The sequence below is a fragment of the Globicephala melas genome, chromosome 14, assembly GCF_963455315.2.
Source record: "Globicephala melas chromosome 14, mGloMel1.2, whole genome shotgun sequence".
NCBI classification, from domain to species: domain Eukaryota; kingdom Metazoa; phylum Chordata; class Mammalia; order Artiodactyla; family Delphinidae; genus Globicephala; species Globicephala melas.
The window spans coordinates 37452266-37469563 of record NC_083327.1 but is presented as its reverse complement, the minus strand read 5'-3'; the positions used below and the strand labels follow the sequence as shown (position 1 = coordinate 37469563).

General features: G+C 38.3%; 1 protein-coding gene across 7 annotated transcripts in view; it reads left to right on the top strand.

Annotated features, from left to right (window-relative positions):
* Window positions 1-17298, top strand: part of PDSS2 (decaprenyl diphosphate synthase subunit 2) — a 267741-nt gene that overhangs the window by 214318 nt on the left and 36125 nt on the right. For all 7 annotated transcript variants that reach the window (XM_060283789.1, XM_060283791.1, XM_030882914.2 and 4 more), the window contains one exon: window positions 16120-16152. In XM_060283789.1, the coding sequence (XP_060139772.1) occupies window positions 16120-16152 (33 nt within the window). The remainder of the gene's footprint in view (window positions 1-16119; window positions 16153-17298) is intronic.

The following is a 17298-nucleotide window of genomic DNA, read 5'->3' as shown; positions in this document are numbered from 1 at the left end:
ATCCAAAACTTCATGGAATTTATTTAACTTGGTGGTTCTAGTTGATTGGGTTAATCTGAGACTGGACTTGGGAAAGCAGGCACAGCTGAGGCGGAGGTAGATGGCACACTTCAAGTAGAGAGAGCCTGAGATATCTGCTTTTGGAAAGATAAGATTTTCCCTCTCCAGCCACTCCTCCCTAATAGATCTCAAAATACTTACAGCCAGCTTAAAATCCGTTATATTCACCAGGTAGAAAATGAGAGGATTCCTTTCTGGGGAAACTGTCAAACCCAGAGGAAAAGCCCTGCAGATGTGGACTTTTGGGGCTCCCTCAGTAAACATGCTGTAACCCTGGCCAGCTGCCTTACAGTGAGGTCCACCAGTTGACAAGCCTCAGAGTATCCAAGGGCACAGAACATCCAACTGAAGTAGAATAGCTATTAAAGGACCACTGGGCATTTGAAAGCAGCCTCTGCCGTGAAAGAACAAGTCAAAATCAAACTGATTAAAAAAAAAAAAAAGGAGGGAAGTTAGAGGAAACAGAGGCAGTGCAAGGGGGAAAAAAGACATTTCCAAATGTACTACAATCAATATATTCAGTGAGATAAGATATTAAATCCATGAAATAAGAACAGGTGATATGTAAAAAAGGACAATTCAAGAATAAGAAATCAGAATTATAAAGTATAAAAATATGAAAGCAGAATTAAAAAAAAATTAGAAGAAGGGGCCTCGCTGGTGGTGCAGTGGTTAAGAATCTGCTTGCCAATGCAGGGGACACAGGTTCAAACCCTGGACCGGGAAGATCCCACATGCTGCGGAACAACAAAGCCAGTGCGCCACAACTGCTGAGCCTGTGCTCTAGAGCCTGTGTGCCACAACTACTGCAGCCCATGCACCTAGAGCCTGTGCTCTGCAACAAGAGAAGCCACCGCAGTGAGAAACCCATGCACCGCAACAAAGCATAGACCCCCGCTCACTGCAACTAGAGGAAGCCGTCACGCAGCAATGAAGACCCAAGACAGCGAAAAATAAATAAATAAAATAAATAAATTTATTTTTTTAAAAAATCAGAAGAAGAATGGAAGATATTAAAAGAATCTCCCAGAAAATTGACTAAAAAGATAATAGAAAATAGAAAAGATAAGAAAATTAGAGGACCAATCTGAGAGATCTTATATCTATTATGAGTCCCAGAAAGAAACTTAATGAAAATGGAGGTGAAAAATTAATAAAGAATTAAAAGAAAAGAAAAATGCTAAGAAATGAAGGACCTGAAGGTGTCTCCAAATTGAAATGGCACTCTAAATTGTGAATTTTAAAAGACCTACACCAAGTGACATCATTATCAAATTTTGAAACAATGGGGATAAAGAAGAGATCTTAATACTTCCAGAAAGAAAAACCTACGTACAAAGGATCAAGAATCAGAATTGTCTTAGTAGTGACACTGAAAGCTTCAAGACAATGAAGTAATAACTTCAGCATTCAAAGAGAAATTGTTTCCAAATTAGAATTTTATGCCAGTCATATTATCAAGTGTGATGTTAAAGACAATTAAAGCATAAATAAAGTCTCAAAAAACTTAACCTCCTAAGCATCTTTTTTTAGGGAGCTGGTGATGTATTCTATCAAGGGAATAACCAAGAAAGAAAAACATGTGGAATTTAGGAACTAGGGCATCAGACATAGGTGTGAGATGATGGGAATTCCCAGGACAATATGAAGGGAAGAATAATAAACAACAACAAGAATGCCAACAATAAGAGAACTTACTTTGTGCCAACCACTGTTCTAATGAGAAACCTGAAGCAGAGAGAGATTAACTTGAGCACAGTCACACAGCACTGGTAAGTGGTAGAGCCAGGATGCAAACCCAGGCAGCCTCACTACAGGGCCCACATCTGTAAGTACAATAGCATGCTACATTGTCTCTCACCCATGCAAGTCCTAGGCTGATGGCTCTGCATCCAGGCTCAATTGGGACAAGAGGACAGAGATCTCCAGAAGTAATATCTCCAAGGAAACAATGGAACTGATGATCCCCTAATGTACTTGGCCATATTGAGAATTTAGGGACAAATTAATAACAGGAACATAGAAAGTACCAGTTAAGAGTAAGAGTACCAGTTACCACTGCTGCATAACAAATTACCCCAAAACTTAGCTGCTTAAAATAATCATTTTATGATGTTCATGGATTCTGTGGGTCAGGAATTTGGACAATGCACAGAAGGGATGACTGCTCCATGATGTCTGGGACCTCAGCTAGAAAAACCCAGAGGCTAGAGGTGATTCAGTGATGCTGGGGACTGGAATCATTTGGAGTCTCCACTCACACCTGGCACCTAGGCTGGGCTGTCAAGAAAACCAGGCTTCTTAACAACCAGAGTATTCACACGTGGCTCCTCCACTTGGCTTGGCTTCCTCACAGCATGGCAGCCTCAGAGTAGTCAGACTTCTTTCTTGCCAGCTCAGAACTCCAAACACAAGTGTTCCTTCCAGCAAACAAGGCAGAGGCTGCATCTTCTTTTATGACCAGCCTCTGAAATCACACGCCATTTTCATGATCTCCTATCAAAATAGTCACAAGCCCACCCAGAATCAAGGAGAGGGGCTGTATACCTCACCTATCACTGGGAACAATTTCAGAGAATTTGGGGCCCACGTTTTTAAACAGCCACATTAAACGTATGATATGAAATGAGGCAGTTCTTAGGTGTAGTGAATAAATTTTTAATGTATAAGAAAGAAAATGTAATCATAATACTTAACATGGCTTAGAGGATAATATTTATATAGCATAAAAATGTAAATACCAAATACTGATTTAAACCAAAAAGTATAATCACTGGGGAGAGGGTAGTGGAAAGGAATGTTTTTGGTCACGTAAGAAATGTAATTATTCCTTTTATCATAGGATCAATAGATAATGTCTTAAAATTTAAAAATCAAGAAAACAGTATTTGAAGATAAACAGAAGAAACAGCTAAAGTGAGGGAAATGAGACAGACAAAGTCTGGAGAGTGCTAGGATATTTTGTTAGAAGTCTTGTGTTATTAGACTCTTTAAATACTATACATAATTTAAACCTTTGGTTTAAAAGTTTATATACTTTGCTATAGTAATTGTACTCTAGTAATGTATCCCAAGAAAAATAACAGAGATGTGGGCAAAGATTTACATATTAAAATATGTAGTAAAATACTAATTATAAAAGGAAGAAAATGAAAATTGATCCATTTGAAAATAGAAAAAAGTTAAATGAAGTATAGTACAATAAAATATTACACAACTATTGAATATTGTATTATGAGCATTGTGTTTGTGTGTGTTTTGACAGCTGAACCAAAAATGTATATACAGATGGTGTTAGTGGCTCTAATTGGATTACATTAGAATACATTGCAGATACACATTTTGGTTGAAAAGATCCAGCTAAATATGTTAAATGAAAGCTATCGGGGCTTCCCTGGTGGCGCAGTGGTTGAGAATCTGCCTGCCAATGAAGGGGACACGGGTTTGAGCCCTGGTCTGGGAAGATCCCACATGCCGCGGAGCAACTGGGCCCGTGAGCCACAACTACTGAGCCTGCGCATCTGGAACCTGTGCTCCGCAACAAGAGAGGCCATGACAGTGAGAGGCCCGTGCACCGCAATGAAGAGTGGCCCCCGCTCACCGCAACTAGAGAAAGCCCTCGCAGAGAAACGAAGACCTAACACAGCCAAAAATTAATTAATTAATTAATTAATTTTTTTAAAGAAGAAAGCTATCAAGTCTCCGTTGGCTATTCACATATATACATATATATATATATGTGTGTGTGTTTGTGTGTGTGTGTGTATATATATATATATATATGAGCAGCATAGATATGAATTTTAAAGAAGCTTCACAGAAAAGGAACATATTTAACTCTTAGTGTCTTTGCAAGCATGCAAAGTTGTAAATATAGACTACATGAGAGTCCAGGATTTCCTAAACAACTGGTGAAATATTCCCAAATCATTATCTTCAATTTGATTTTCAGTTCAAAGGGATATCCTTTCCAAACAGCCTATGCCTTAGGCATTATCTCCAGTAAATTAAATAGATTTTGTCCAGAGGTCAGTAAACTGCCAAGATGACACCCATGAGCAGACGAGGTTACCTCCTCCAGCCTAGGTCCCCTGTGATCATCTCTAAATCCTCATCCTTCAGGAAGAACTGGCAGTTTATTGCCCACCTCTCAAGGCCCCACCAGACTGCTGTGATTTGCTCCATGGACTTCGGGCCCTTCTCCTTATATCTACATGTCTGAGTCATGAACAGGGTCACAGAAGAAGAGAAGGTGAATTTGTCTGAAGCAAATAAGAAATTTAAGAAATCAGTTTCTGTCATGCAGGGGGCAACATTTTTCAGATTAAAGACTCCTTACTTGAGTTTATTTTAATTTTCTAAATTTTATTCATGTTTATATAAAGCTCTCTATAATAATGATCTTGTTCTGTGAACACTGCCTAGTCAGGGTTAGGGAACACAATTTGCATAACACTTGAGAGGGACATTCTATCCTGAATCTCAAGGAGGCTGCTTATTAATCCTGAAATTAGTTCTAGTGCTGTCTTTCCAACTTTCTGTGATATTTTTCTCCTCTGCATTTTTGTAAACCTTTCTTCTCCTAGGTTTTGAATTTTATTGTAAGATCCTTAAGGATCGTAGTGAATTTACCTTTGAATTACCAATAGTCCTGTATAGTAACTTACTTGGAATAGTCATCTAATTAGTATTTGTCAGAAAGTGTGTGTGGTGTGGTCTTCGGGGGACAAAACTGGTGGCAACCTGTTCTGTTAAATAGAAAGAATCAAGTTGGTATAGCAGAAATGGTCCATAGAGGACCAGGATTTGGAAGACCTGTATTCCAGTTTGGGCTCTGCTAGCATCTGTTTATCTTGGTCACATTCTTTAACATCCTTCTTCTTATTTTTTTTGCAAAATGATGGCATTGAACTAGATCCTTTCTAAGGTCCCTTTCAGCTCTCAAATAAATCTAAGAAATTTCTTTAAATAATCTCTTAGGCAAGAGATGCATTATAAGAAAATATTTATCTCTATTAGAAGCTAAATACTGTCTTTGACACTTAGAAATAGAAAAGTCTTGCTCCCAATGATGGAAGACAACTATGATTTGTTATTATCACATGTAAAATTATAGACAGGTTTGTGTCCCATCTCCCTTTTGATTTCCTGCTTAGGGAGAGTGAGAATTAATGACCGGAAAGGAAGGGAAGAGGGGATCACATACCCTTAGCGCCCATTCAACATCACTGCGAAGCCAAGAAGCACAGCACCTCTGGAACTTTTCATATCAGGCCCTGCTACCCCCTCCAACTTCCCCGTCCTCCCCAAATCTTAAGATCGGATAGCTGTCTTCCATCGCACCCTCAGGTGTACGCACACTATGCACTTTCATAAGAGGCAGTTTAGAGCACCAGGCCAGACCAGAAACAGATGAAAAGTATTTGTTAAGCAATGTCTCCATACTAAATTCTACAGATCCCTTCCTACCTTAATTTTAAATTTAAATTTATAGCTGCTGGAAAATAATGATCAGGTTAAAAATACTGATAGTGAATGGGTGATTCACCCTAGGGAGGTGAAGTCATTACTCAGCTATCATTTTGATTCCGAATAAAAGAAGGTAGAATCCTTCAGAGAACCACAGAGCTCTGACTCTCTCAGGGAGTCCAGGGGCTATTGCAGGTCAGCAAACTTTATTTTTAATGATCCTTCTAGTTTTCTGCTGCCATTATAAGTCACCTGAAGAAATAAGAATTATGATTATTTTTTCTTGGCTATTTCTGAAAGTATTGAAATGTCACTTAGGCTTGTGACATTCTGCCACTGTCATAACCATCCATAAAATACCTTAAGTGAACTACATATTACCAGTGCTAAACTATAACTCAGTTGTCCCTAGATATCCTACTTTTCCTTCTTATTCAAAAAGTGAAACAAAAATTGCTAGGCAAGGCTGATGTGCATGAATATAACACATATATATTCTTAAACAAAAGAGAAAGTGCACATTCAGAGAGTTCTCATGAATGCCACATGATATTTTTCTAATTATTTAAGTTATTTTGAGTTGTTTCAAAAGGAATAATACTGACAACATCCTCTACCATAGAGGGTGTAGAGTGTGGGCATTTGAAAGGACTATATGAGACCACAAAGACTATGAAATGGCTCTAACTATCTCCTAAGTTAAAATATTTCTTAAGATTTTCTGAGCACTTAAGGAAACAAAGTGCTTGACTGTAGGAGATACAGCAGTAAATTACCTGATGGTTGTCTTGGCCTTGTTAAGAGAAGCACACAAATATAAGGAATACTGTAATTGATGCCAGTGGGGCAGCTCAGAGGAAAAAGAGTTTGAATCCTGTTGGAAAAGTCAACAAAGGGTTTGTGAAGTAAGTGATATCTGAGATAGTCCTTGAAGAAGATCTTGACAACAAAGATGGGAATAAGGGCTTCCTACACAACAGAAACCATGAAAAAGGGCTGCAGATGGGCAAGCATGCAGTGTATTCAAAGAAAAAAGAAGTATTATAATTTGGATGGAAGGTGAAAAACATGGGGCATATAGGGATAGATGAAGAATTGCCAAAATAGTACATAATGACTATACTTAAAAGACTTCGGTTCAAACAAAAACATGTATAGCAATATTTACAAAAGCCAAAAAGTGGAAACAACCCAGTGTCCATCAAATGATGAATGGGTAAACAAAATATGGTATATCCATGCAATGGATTATTATCCAGCCATAAAAAGGAATGAAGTATTGATACATGTTACAACATGACAAAAATGTTCTGGAACTAGATAGTGGTGATGGTTGCACAACATTGTGAATGTATTAGATGTCACTGAGTAACATAAATTCACATTTATGTTATGTGAATTTTACGTCAATTTAAAAAAAAGGATTTTGGGATGTTTGTCTTTAGAAAATGAACTTGATTCAGAAGTCATGGAGCAGAAATTGAAGTTTCTGAGCCAGGTATTGTCAAGGTTTGAAATGTGTTTTAGAGAGGTATATCTAACTACGTTATATAGAATCAGAAGAACAAGGAGATACTATAGAAAAGGAGATCAGTCAGGAGGTTGTGAGGAATCTGTTCATAAGTGCAGGGAAAAAGTCCTAATCAGAGTATTGGCCATGAGAACGGGAAGGTAAGGAGGTTAGGTATAAAATTCACTTCAGAGAGAAAATATATAGGACCTGAAAACTGATATGATAGGGAGAACCTGGCAGATGTCTACTGGGGAGGGGTGGTCAGAGGCCAAAACGAGGATTTTGAACTTGGATGACAGAAAGAATTGTGCCATAGATAAAAACAGGAAAGTGAAGTGGGAACATTGGCATAAGTTTGGTTTTTGACATGGTGGCTTGAGATACACTGTCAGGGTTGGTGGACATCACCTTGGGACCTGGGCACAGGAGGAAACAGCTCAGTTCTTCTGTCAGCCTCATTTCCTTGCTCATGGCTTTCTGAGATCTGGGTAGATTTTTTTTTCTTAGTCAAACTGTAATTTTATATTTCACGTCTCTTCCGGATTCCAAGAGTGCATAGTAAGGAAAATGGATTGTAAGTGATAACAAGACTTCTGCTTGAGGGAAAAAAAACGGGGCTGGAGGAATCAGACTCCCTGGCTTCAGACTATACTACAAAGCCACAGTAATCAAGACAATATGGTACTGGCACAAAAACAGAAATATAGATCAATGGAACAGGATAGAAAGCCCAGAGATAAACCCACGCACCTTGGGTCACCTTAGTTTTGATAAAGGAGGCAAGAATATACAATGGAGAAAAAAAGCCTGTTCAATAAGTGGTGTTGGGAAAACTGGACAGCTACATGTAAAAGAATGAAATTACAACACTCCCTAACACCATACACAAAAATAAACTCAAAATGGATTAGAGACCTAAATGTAAGACCGGACACTATAAAACTCTTAGAGGAAAACATAGGCAGAACGCTCTTTGACATAAATCACAGCAAGATCTTTTTTGATCCACCTCCTAGAGTAATGGAAATAAAAATAAACAAATGGGACCTAATGAAACTTAAAATCTTTTGCAAAGCAAAGGAAACTACAAACAAGACGAAAAGACAACACTCAGAATGGGATAAAATATTTGCAAACGAATCAGTGGACAAGGGATTAATCTCCAAAATATACAAACAGCTCATGCAGCTCAATACCAAAAAAACAACCCAATCCAAAAATGGGCAGAATACCTAAATAGACATTTCTCCAAAGAAGACATACAGATGGCCAAGAAGCACGTGAAAAGCTGCTCAGCATCACTAATTATTAGAGAAATGCAAATCAAAACTACAATGAGGTATCACCTCACACCATTTAGAATGGGCATCATCAGAAAATCTACAAACAACAAATGCTGGAGAGGGTGTGGAGAAAAGGGAACCCTCTTGTACTATTGGTGGGAATGTAAATTGATACAGCCACTATGAAGAACAGTATGGAGGTTCCTTAAAAAACTAAAAATAGAATTACCATATGACCCAGCAATCCCCACTACTGGGTGTATACCCAGAGAAAACCATAATTCAAAAAGACACATGCACCCCAATGTTCATTACAGCACTATTTACAATAGCCAGGTCGTGGAAGCAACCTAAATGCCCATCAACAGACGAATGGATAAAGAAGATGTGATACGTATATACAATGGAATATTATTCAGCCATAAAAAGGAACAAAATTGGGTCATTTGTAGAGACATGGATGGATCTAGAGACTGTCATACAGAGTGAAGTAAGTTCAGAAAGAGAAATACAAATATCGTATATTAATGCATATATGTGGAACCTAGAAAAATGGTACAGATGAACTGGTTTGCAGGGCAGAAATAGAGACACAGATGTAGAGAACAAATGTATGGACACCAAGGGGGGAAAGTGGTGGGGGAGGGTGGTACTGGTGGGATGAATTGGGAGATTGAGACTGACATATATACACTAATATGTATAAAATAGATAACTAATAAGAACCTGCTGTACAAAAAAATAAATAAAATTAAAAAGAAAAGTGACAACAGGACTTCTGAACAGAGAGAGATTTATCATGTAAATGATAAAAGCCCCCTCCCCTTTTTTTAATGGGTTACCATAGCCTTCTGCATCTGTCTATTTCTTCCTCTTCTCGCATCAAACCAAAGGAAGAGAATACGAGAAAGTTAATTCCATGGAGATTGAAATTTGCCTCCAAAAATTAGCTTTCCCCGGTGAAGGAGATGGTAAAATCAGGTACCCAAGTTCTGAAGGGTGTTCACTTCCTTGCAGATGCCTTCTGCGCTCTCTTATTAGTAGGTAAGAATGGTCAAGATAGCAAAGAAAAGGCTTGCCCTGTTCCTTTATATTCTGACACCTTTCCAGCTCCATAACTGGAGAGCCCAGCAAGGATTGCTTCTCCTCCCAAACCAAACTTAGCTAGCTGGCTGCTTCAACTTGGGGGCTAGCAGATCTAGTAGATATCTGATTTGTGACCTTTTAAAATCCTCATACACTATACCCAAACAATTTTGGGATGTGTCCTTTCTCCGTTCCTCTGTCCACCAACAAATCTCACATATATATACTAAACTCCACCTCTTAATACGAATGCAAATGCAAGGAGAGTTTGTTTTCAGTAAGACATGTTTTCTCTAAAGAAATTGATGATATTTCTTCCAGTACCAAGGCAGACCTTTAAAATATCATTATTTTTTTAATATCATTATTTTTGTAGCCACCAATATGATATTTTACTCAAACAAGAATCATTAGTGAATAATTGGTTAAAACAATTAGATGAATGGTTAGTAGGGAACTGAATATTCACAGGGACCCAAAGCACCCTACAGATTACTTATTGAAGACAAAGGGAGGAAGTGAACAAACTTAGTCTCACCAGTAACGAGACAACTGATATTGTATGACTCCTGATGTAATGGAGAAGTGTTCAGCATCATCTATGTAGGAGTCTTTTCAAAAATATTTTAACCTGAATCTAATCATGTGAAAACAATTAGACAAGTCCAGGAGAAGGGACATTCTGCGGGGCAACTGACATGGATTCTTTTAAAAAATGCCATATTATAAAAGAAAAGGTGGTGGTGTGGAGAATGTTGTAGAATAGAAGAGATTAAAAAGCCGTGACATCCAAAGGGAATGTGTGATTTTTAATTTGATCTTGGATTGGGATAAACATAGCTCTAAAGGACGCTACTGGTTGGACCAGAAATTTTGAATACGGACATTATCTTAAATACTATAGTAAACGTTAAACTTGTTGGATGTGGTCATGGGTTTGTAGTTATGTAGGAGAACACCATTGTTCTTAGGAGATAGATGCTGACATATTTAGGGATGAGATATCATTATGTTTATAATTTACTCTCATATAGTCAGCAAATGATCATCTAGAGAGAAAGCAAAGATGACAAAATATTAGCAACTAATTAATCTAGTTGGAGGGCAAATGGGTGTTCATTATGTTCTTTCAACTAAAAATTTGGAAAGAAAGATAGTTTTTCTTGAAGGCTGAAGAAGAGAATCTTTTTTTTTAAATTGTTATTCTAAAATATAGCTGGTAGCATTGGGGAAGAATAACATGATAAGAAGAGATGATCAGTCTCTAGCAATTTCTGCACTCCCTGCTGTGGAATATTAGTTTTCTGCTTTTAGAAAAAGGTTTTTCCATATCCAGTTTTCAAGTCCAGATAGCAGTAGTTAGAAATTGGAAGCAGTTCATTTATGTCATCCAATCCTTCTTTGTTACCTGACTTATAAAAAAGCATTTGTTTCTTAAAGTAAAAGACCACATTGTACATCCATTACTTACCAACAGAGAATCTATCTGCCTTTGGTCTGCAGAGACTGGTATATAAACCTTTGGAATTAATCCCTCTGTGCATCCTCTCAATCAGAGCACTGGCTTTGTTTGCTTTGGTGTAGAATATTGTTTTACAACGCTCACTGTAGCTGTCAGAGGAGGCCTTCAATGTCATGAGCACTGGCACACTAGCTTGTCTATTTTCACATTTTTTTAAGATAAAACAAGGTTCAAACCACACATTCTCTGTGAACTGCTAAAGACTGGGAAAAATTACTTTCTTTTCTCATGACCTGGATTGACAAGGAGCACACCTACAGGAGGCAAAAGATGAGTGAATCCCTTTTAAAGACCCAAGTAATGAAGCCCTCAGGGAATCGCCGTGTGTGGCAGAATTTACAGTGGTTTCTGGAGACGAACAGTGTGGCAGGAAGAGGTTCAGGACTGCCGGCTATTGAAATACAGTCTGCATTTATTTTATATCAGCCTATTTTGGGCCCCAGTGAGGAAGTTATTTTAATATCTTGCTCTGCTAGGAATATACATGGTAAGTGGTAGATGTCAGAAAAAGAGGGTAAAGTTACAGCACTCCATTCTCCTTGAGACTTACGGAGCTTATATAGTTGTTCTCTTTGAAATAAACACTGATGCATACAGAGCATAAATTGAAAAGGATGTTAGACATAGTCCACACCACTGATCCTCAGATGACTCAGAATTCAGGGCTAGAGTATTAAGGATCTGCATTTTTAATAGGCTACCCAGGTGATTCTGATACAGCCAGCCCAGCATTTGGGGATGCCTTTTCTGACCCAGTACTCTTACTTTACAGATAAGAAAATGAAGACCCACGTAAAAATTTAAAATTACTTGAGGTATTAACCTATTATGGGCTAGAAACCATATTTTCTGGCTCCCGGCATATCCATTTCCTAGGAGGTCACAGTGCCTCTTAAAGTGGTCATAGTTAAGAGCTTAGGCTACCTGTTTCCCTCCGTAGCAGGGCCTACTTACCACCTGAGGCTTGGGGGAGTACATTTGAAATCTGAGGTCTCCTGACCTCCAGTCAGGCTCTTTTCTCTTCAATACACTGATACCAAGGTTGAGGCACTCAATTACTCTAAACCGCTGCATCTGTGAGAAGGCTGATAGATGATTCTTTTGTTCTATCCTTTTGTTGTTTGAGTTTCATGAATTCTTAGAATTTATTTTCTATAGATTCCCTTCTTCAGTCTACTTCTAAATAGAAGTTGAGTAATAAAGTCAAAATATGGTACTGTTCAATACGAGTAAAAATTATCTGTAAGGCACCAGGTAGTGGCTCCACATCAACTGCATACTGACTGAATCTAAACACCCAGCTTTCTTAGAACTAGGAGAGAGTAATAGGAACTTTGCTTTGTAAGTTTCCTGAATAAATGGTACATAACCAACACTTATTAAGAAAAAGCATTTATCCATTTATTCATTCATTCACCAGATATTGACCATCTACTATCTACAAGCACTGATCTAGACATGGAATACTGTTATGATCAGGAGAGAAAATGTCCATACTCTCATGGAGCTTAAGTTCTAGAGGGAGATTGTATGTGAAAACAAGACTATGCAACCCCCAGAGGAAGATTTTTACTTGTTCCGTTCCTGGCTGTGTCTCCAGTGCCTGAGCAATACCTAACATATAGTAGGTGCACAATGGACAATTACTGAGTGAATGAGCACCATCAGATGAAACAGAAACCATAGCCCCTCCCAAATTAACTTTTTTTACAAAAAGAAATAGAATTTGGTAATGTTCAACGAGAAATATTACTTACGTAGGGGATTAAATCATTTACATTTGTTTCTAATTTGCTGTATTTTGTAAACTCTAAAAGCTTTTTGTGAAAAAATTTTTATATCAGTGTGTAGTTTCAGGCTTGCGTCTGGCATACATAGATACTAACTCACGTAGCAGCTGGAAATATATACCTATAAAGATCTAAATATTTATAGCATTTTGTTTTATAAAATAAATGATACTTTTCTGTACAAGCTAAAGCAGTCAAGGGTGAAATGGTTTCACAGGACTGGAATGTTTGTTGTGATAAAATAAAAAGGACATTCAGGTGAGCAGCATATCAGCAGTTACAGCCTGTTCAGGTGGTAATGGCCGTGGTAATCGTGCTGTCATTTTATGTAGGCTTCTAGTCTCAGCTTTCAAAACGTTTAAGAGCTGGGCTTCCCTGGTGGCGCAGTGGTTGGGGGTCCGCCTGCCGATGCAGGGGACGCGGGTTCTTGCCCCGGTCCGGGAAGATCCCCCATGCCGCGGAGCAGCTGGGCAGTGAGAGCTGATGTTGAACAAATAGGGATTTACATACATGGCGTTTCTTTGCCGTCATCCCCAGCAAAGTATATCTCCACTGGGTGAAAGGGGGTGGCCAAGCTAGTAATACAAAATAAAGTGAGAAAAATAAATAAATACATAAATAAAGAGAGAAGGTTTGAAAATAGCTTGTGATTCTGTAAAAATATTGAATCACTATATTGTACACCTGAAACTAAAATAATATTGTAAATCAACTATACTTTGATTTTTTAAAAAAGGAAAATAGCTTGTAATTGATTAAGCACAAGTACTTCAAAATAATAGAATTCTCTAAGATGATTAGTTTATAAACAAGGTATGTGATGAGACTACTCTAGATGTCCTTATCTGTAAACAGCATTATAGTTACTGTTACTACCTGAAAAAACTGATTTTTTTTTTTTCTGAGACAATTGGGGAAATGGCTCAATACGTCCAAAAGGAAAAGTCCACCTACATCATTGTAAATTATAGTTTCTCTGCACTTTACACTGCAACCTCAAGATATGAAAGGTACTCAACTTTCTAACTTTCAACAGATACCACTTTCAACACTTCTACCATGTCGTTTGTGTTAAACACTGTAAGGTGAGGATGTTGAAAGTGCAAGAATGAAGAGGAGGTGGTTAGAACAGAAACAAGACTGAAAGTAGTGAGGAAATGGCAGATGTGTTTCAGGAATGAGTTGTTTGACAGTAGGAATCATTCCACAGGGGTCCTAGTTTGTGCGTCATTGGAAAAGTACTGTGCCTGAGCAGCCCATGCTGATCAGCAAGAGACAGGGAAAGGATGAACAATTGAAAAGGTGGAAAACTGGTGACCACAGGATCAGCCTCCATGTCAGATATCCCTTAACCTAAAATGAATTCGAGAGACAGCTGAGAGTTTGAGAACTTAAAGACTAAGCATATTGTGAAATGCTGCTGCTGAAATTTTGGTCACAAGCCATGGATTATTCATGAGATCAAGGCCAGTTCATATTTGTACAATATGAAAGTGAGTAGCTAGGTCATGAGTGCACTATGCAGACGTGCTCAGGGGCTCCACACTGCTCCTGCAGAAGTTATAGTGCGGGGAGAGAGATTTCAGTGTAGACAAAACTGTTTTATCTTGGGAAAAGATGTCCATAGACAAACAAACAAGTAAATATGAAATCTCTGAGCAGAGAGAAGAATGAGCCTGGTTTTAAAATACCTGCAAGAACCGATTCTCATTCCTGTTGGTATATTGCATCTCAGGACTAATTCAAACCCTTCTTAGTTCACTGAAACTCCTAGATCCCCAAAACATCTTTGAAGAGCAGATTGAACCACGAATTCTTTTTTAAAGTATATTGGTTGCAGAGGCCTTTTGGTTCATTGAAAGTGTACAAGTCACAGTTTTAACTGAGTCGTTTGTGATAGTGCCAACAGCTATACATGAGCAGTGTCTTATTAGAAGTTGCTTTTTATGAAAACAAGAAAAACAAAATGCAGGCATCTTTTGGATAAATTTTTTAAAGACTATAAAGAAACGAGAAGAGTCAGGATTAATGTTATAAAGATCTCATTTTCTCTCATGAAAGTAATCTACCCACATTTATTATCTGTATAGTGTCATTTTGGACTCAGGAACAAAATGGTCTCAAGACCTAACCTGTTCATAAGTTGAAGGGCTCTTGCTCTGTGCAGAGATGTCAGGAGAAGTTTGTTCTGAAGTCCACAAAAAATGAGCTTACCTACCAGCAAATACTAACACATTGGTTGTCTCTATTATGTTCAGATTTGATACATACACTTTTGAGTATATGTTTTCATTTTAAGTTGTTCTTTAATAACTAAAAATAATTTAAAATAAAATTTGACCTCATACAGGATGTCTCCTACCTCCAGCTTTCTTCCCTCTCCTCATCCCTGGTGACAGTGGGATGGAGGTGAGTGTCTTTTGGCATGATACAACATATTAAAAATTATGCCAAAGCAAGTGGAAAACTTGACCCCATAGATTACTAATTGTAGAGAAGGAAATATGTCATTACAGTGGAACCATCTGATAGTCACCACTTTAACCAAGTGATCAAATTTATAGCATTATTAAGAGTAGGACAAAAAAAAAAAAAAAAAGAGTAGGACAGCCTGACATTTGGTGCCTTCCACATTGATGCAATATGAAGTATATAATATTCCATGTAAAATATTCTTGCGAAAAATGTTTAACCTAAACCTAAGCAAGCTTCTTCAGACCCAACTTCCAGTTTGTAAGCACACAGGGACAAGTGAAATGACACAACGAAGAAATAATGTAACAAATCCAGAAAGAGAAATTTTATACAACAGCTGCCCTGGTCTCCTCAAAAAGTCAATTATTTTAAAAGTTAATGATTTTTATTTTCATTTCTTAAAAAACGGGGAGGGGCTAGTCTAGATTTAAAAGGCGAAACAGAGACATAAAAACCAAGTGCAATGTGTGAATCTTGATTAATTCTAGTTTGAGAAAAAAAGCTAAAATAAAATATATTCTTGGGACAGCAGGAGAAATTTGAACATGGGTTGTATGTCAGATGATATGGCATTATTGTTAGTTTTTTTAATTTGAAAGTGATCATGTATGAGATGTCCTATGCTTATGAGTTGTGTGCTGAAGCACGAAGGGGTGAGAGGTCATGGTGTCTGCCACTGTCAAACCTAGAGTGTATATGTGTGCTTGTGGTACTGTTCTTACAACTCTTCAATATGTTTGAGAGTTTTATTTATATGTATACACATACATATATATATATATTTCACTATATACATATATAGAGACAGAGAAGGGGAGAGGTGAGGGGGGAGAGAGTTGACATTCTTTGAGAAGCAAAAGTTATAGAAATACTAAATGATTTTTAAAGAACTAATTAATTTCCCCCTCTTTTCTGTTTTAGGCTCAACGGAAAGGAAGATTAGACTATGCTAAGGTAGGTAGATTTTGTACCTTCTACACAGTTTTATACATTTCAATTTGACGCTTGGTTTTTGTTTATATTTGAAAGGTCAAAAGAGAGTCATCACATTCAAAACTGATTAGCAGGTAAAATAGGATTCATTTAATGATAAGCTTATTTACTGAATGCCTGCGTCATTCCAGACACTGTTAGGTGTTGGAAATACAAGAGTGAACCAGATCAACTCTTTCTTTCATGACATTTACAAGCTAGTGGGGGAGATGGGTAACTAATAAACAACTAAATGGATGCATAATATAACGTCAAATGGTGGTAAGTGTTGTGAAGAAAAACTGGGTAAGCACCAACCATTGCTGGAAAGATGCCTTTGGACTATGGAAAACAGCTTTTAGCCTCATCAGCTAATACCTGGGAAGCACCATTCAGGGCAGATTTGGATTTGTAAAGGCAGTATTTTTCATATCACCTGTGGGGCTTTTGAAAACATACATGCCTGGGTTACCACAGCATAATACCCTCTTCCACCAACGTCAAAATCCACTGGTGGGCAGAGCAGGGGGGGGCAGAATGGAAGGGTTTGAAAAAAGGCTCCACAGATAATTCTGACTCACAGCCTTGTTCAAAACTTGCTGTGGGGCTTCCCTGGTGGCGCAGTGGTTGAGAGTCCACCTGCCGATGCAGGGGACACGGGTTCGTGCCCCGGTCCGGGATGATCCCACATGCCGCGGAGCGGCTGGGCCCGTGAGCCATGGCCGCTGAGCCTGCGCGTCCGGAGCCTGTGCTCCGCAACGGGAGAGGCCACAACAGTGAGAGGCCCGCGTAGTGCCAAAAAAAAAAAAAAAAACTGCTGTGGGATTTCAGATTTCAGTGCACCGGTGCAAGCCTATGAACACACTTGGGTCACATTCTGTTTTCTCCTGAGGAACAAATGGAATATTTTAGCAGGTGTATGGGATGCATACAGCTGCTTGGCTAAAGGAACATTCTAACCATCTGGTTTTCACAACAGTCAAGAATAGCCAGAGTGTGAGCACATCTGCACACCAAAGACAAGGAGGGAGAAGTGGGACCTGTAAGGGCTCTGCTTGCAGTGGGACAACCAAAACCCTCAGTGATCTCTCCAGGGCTGATCCAGAACCTTGTGCTCTCCTGACAGCC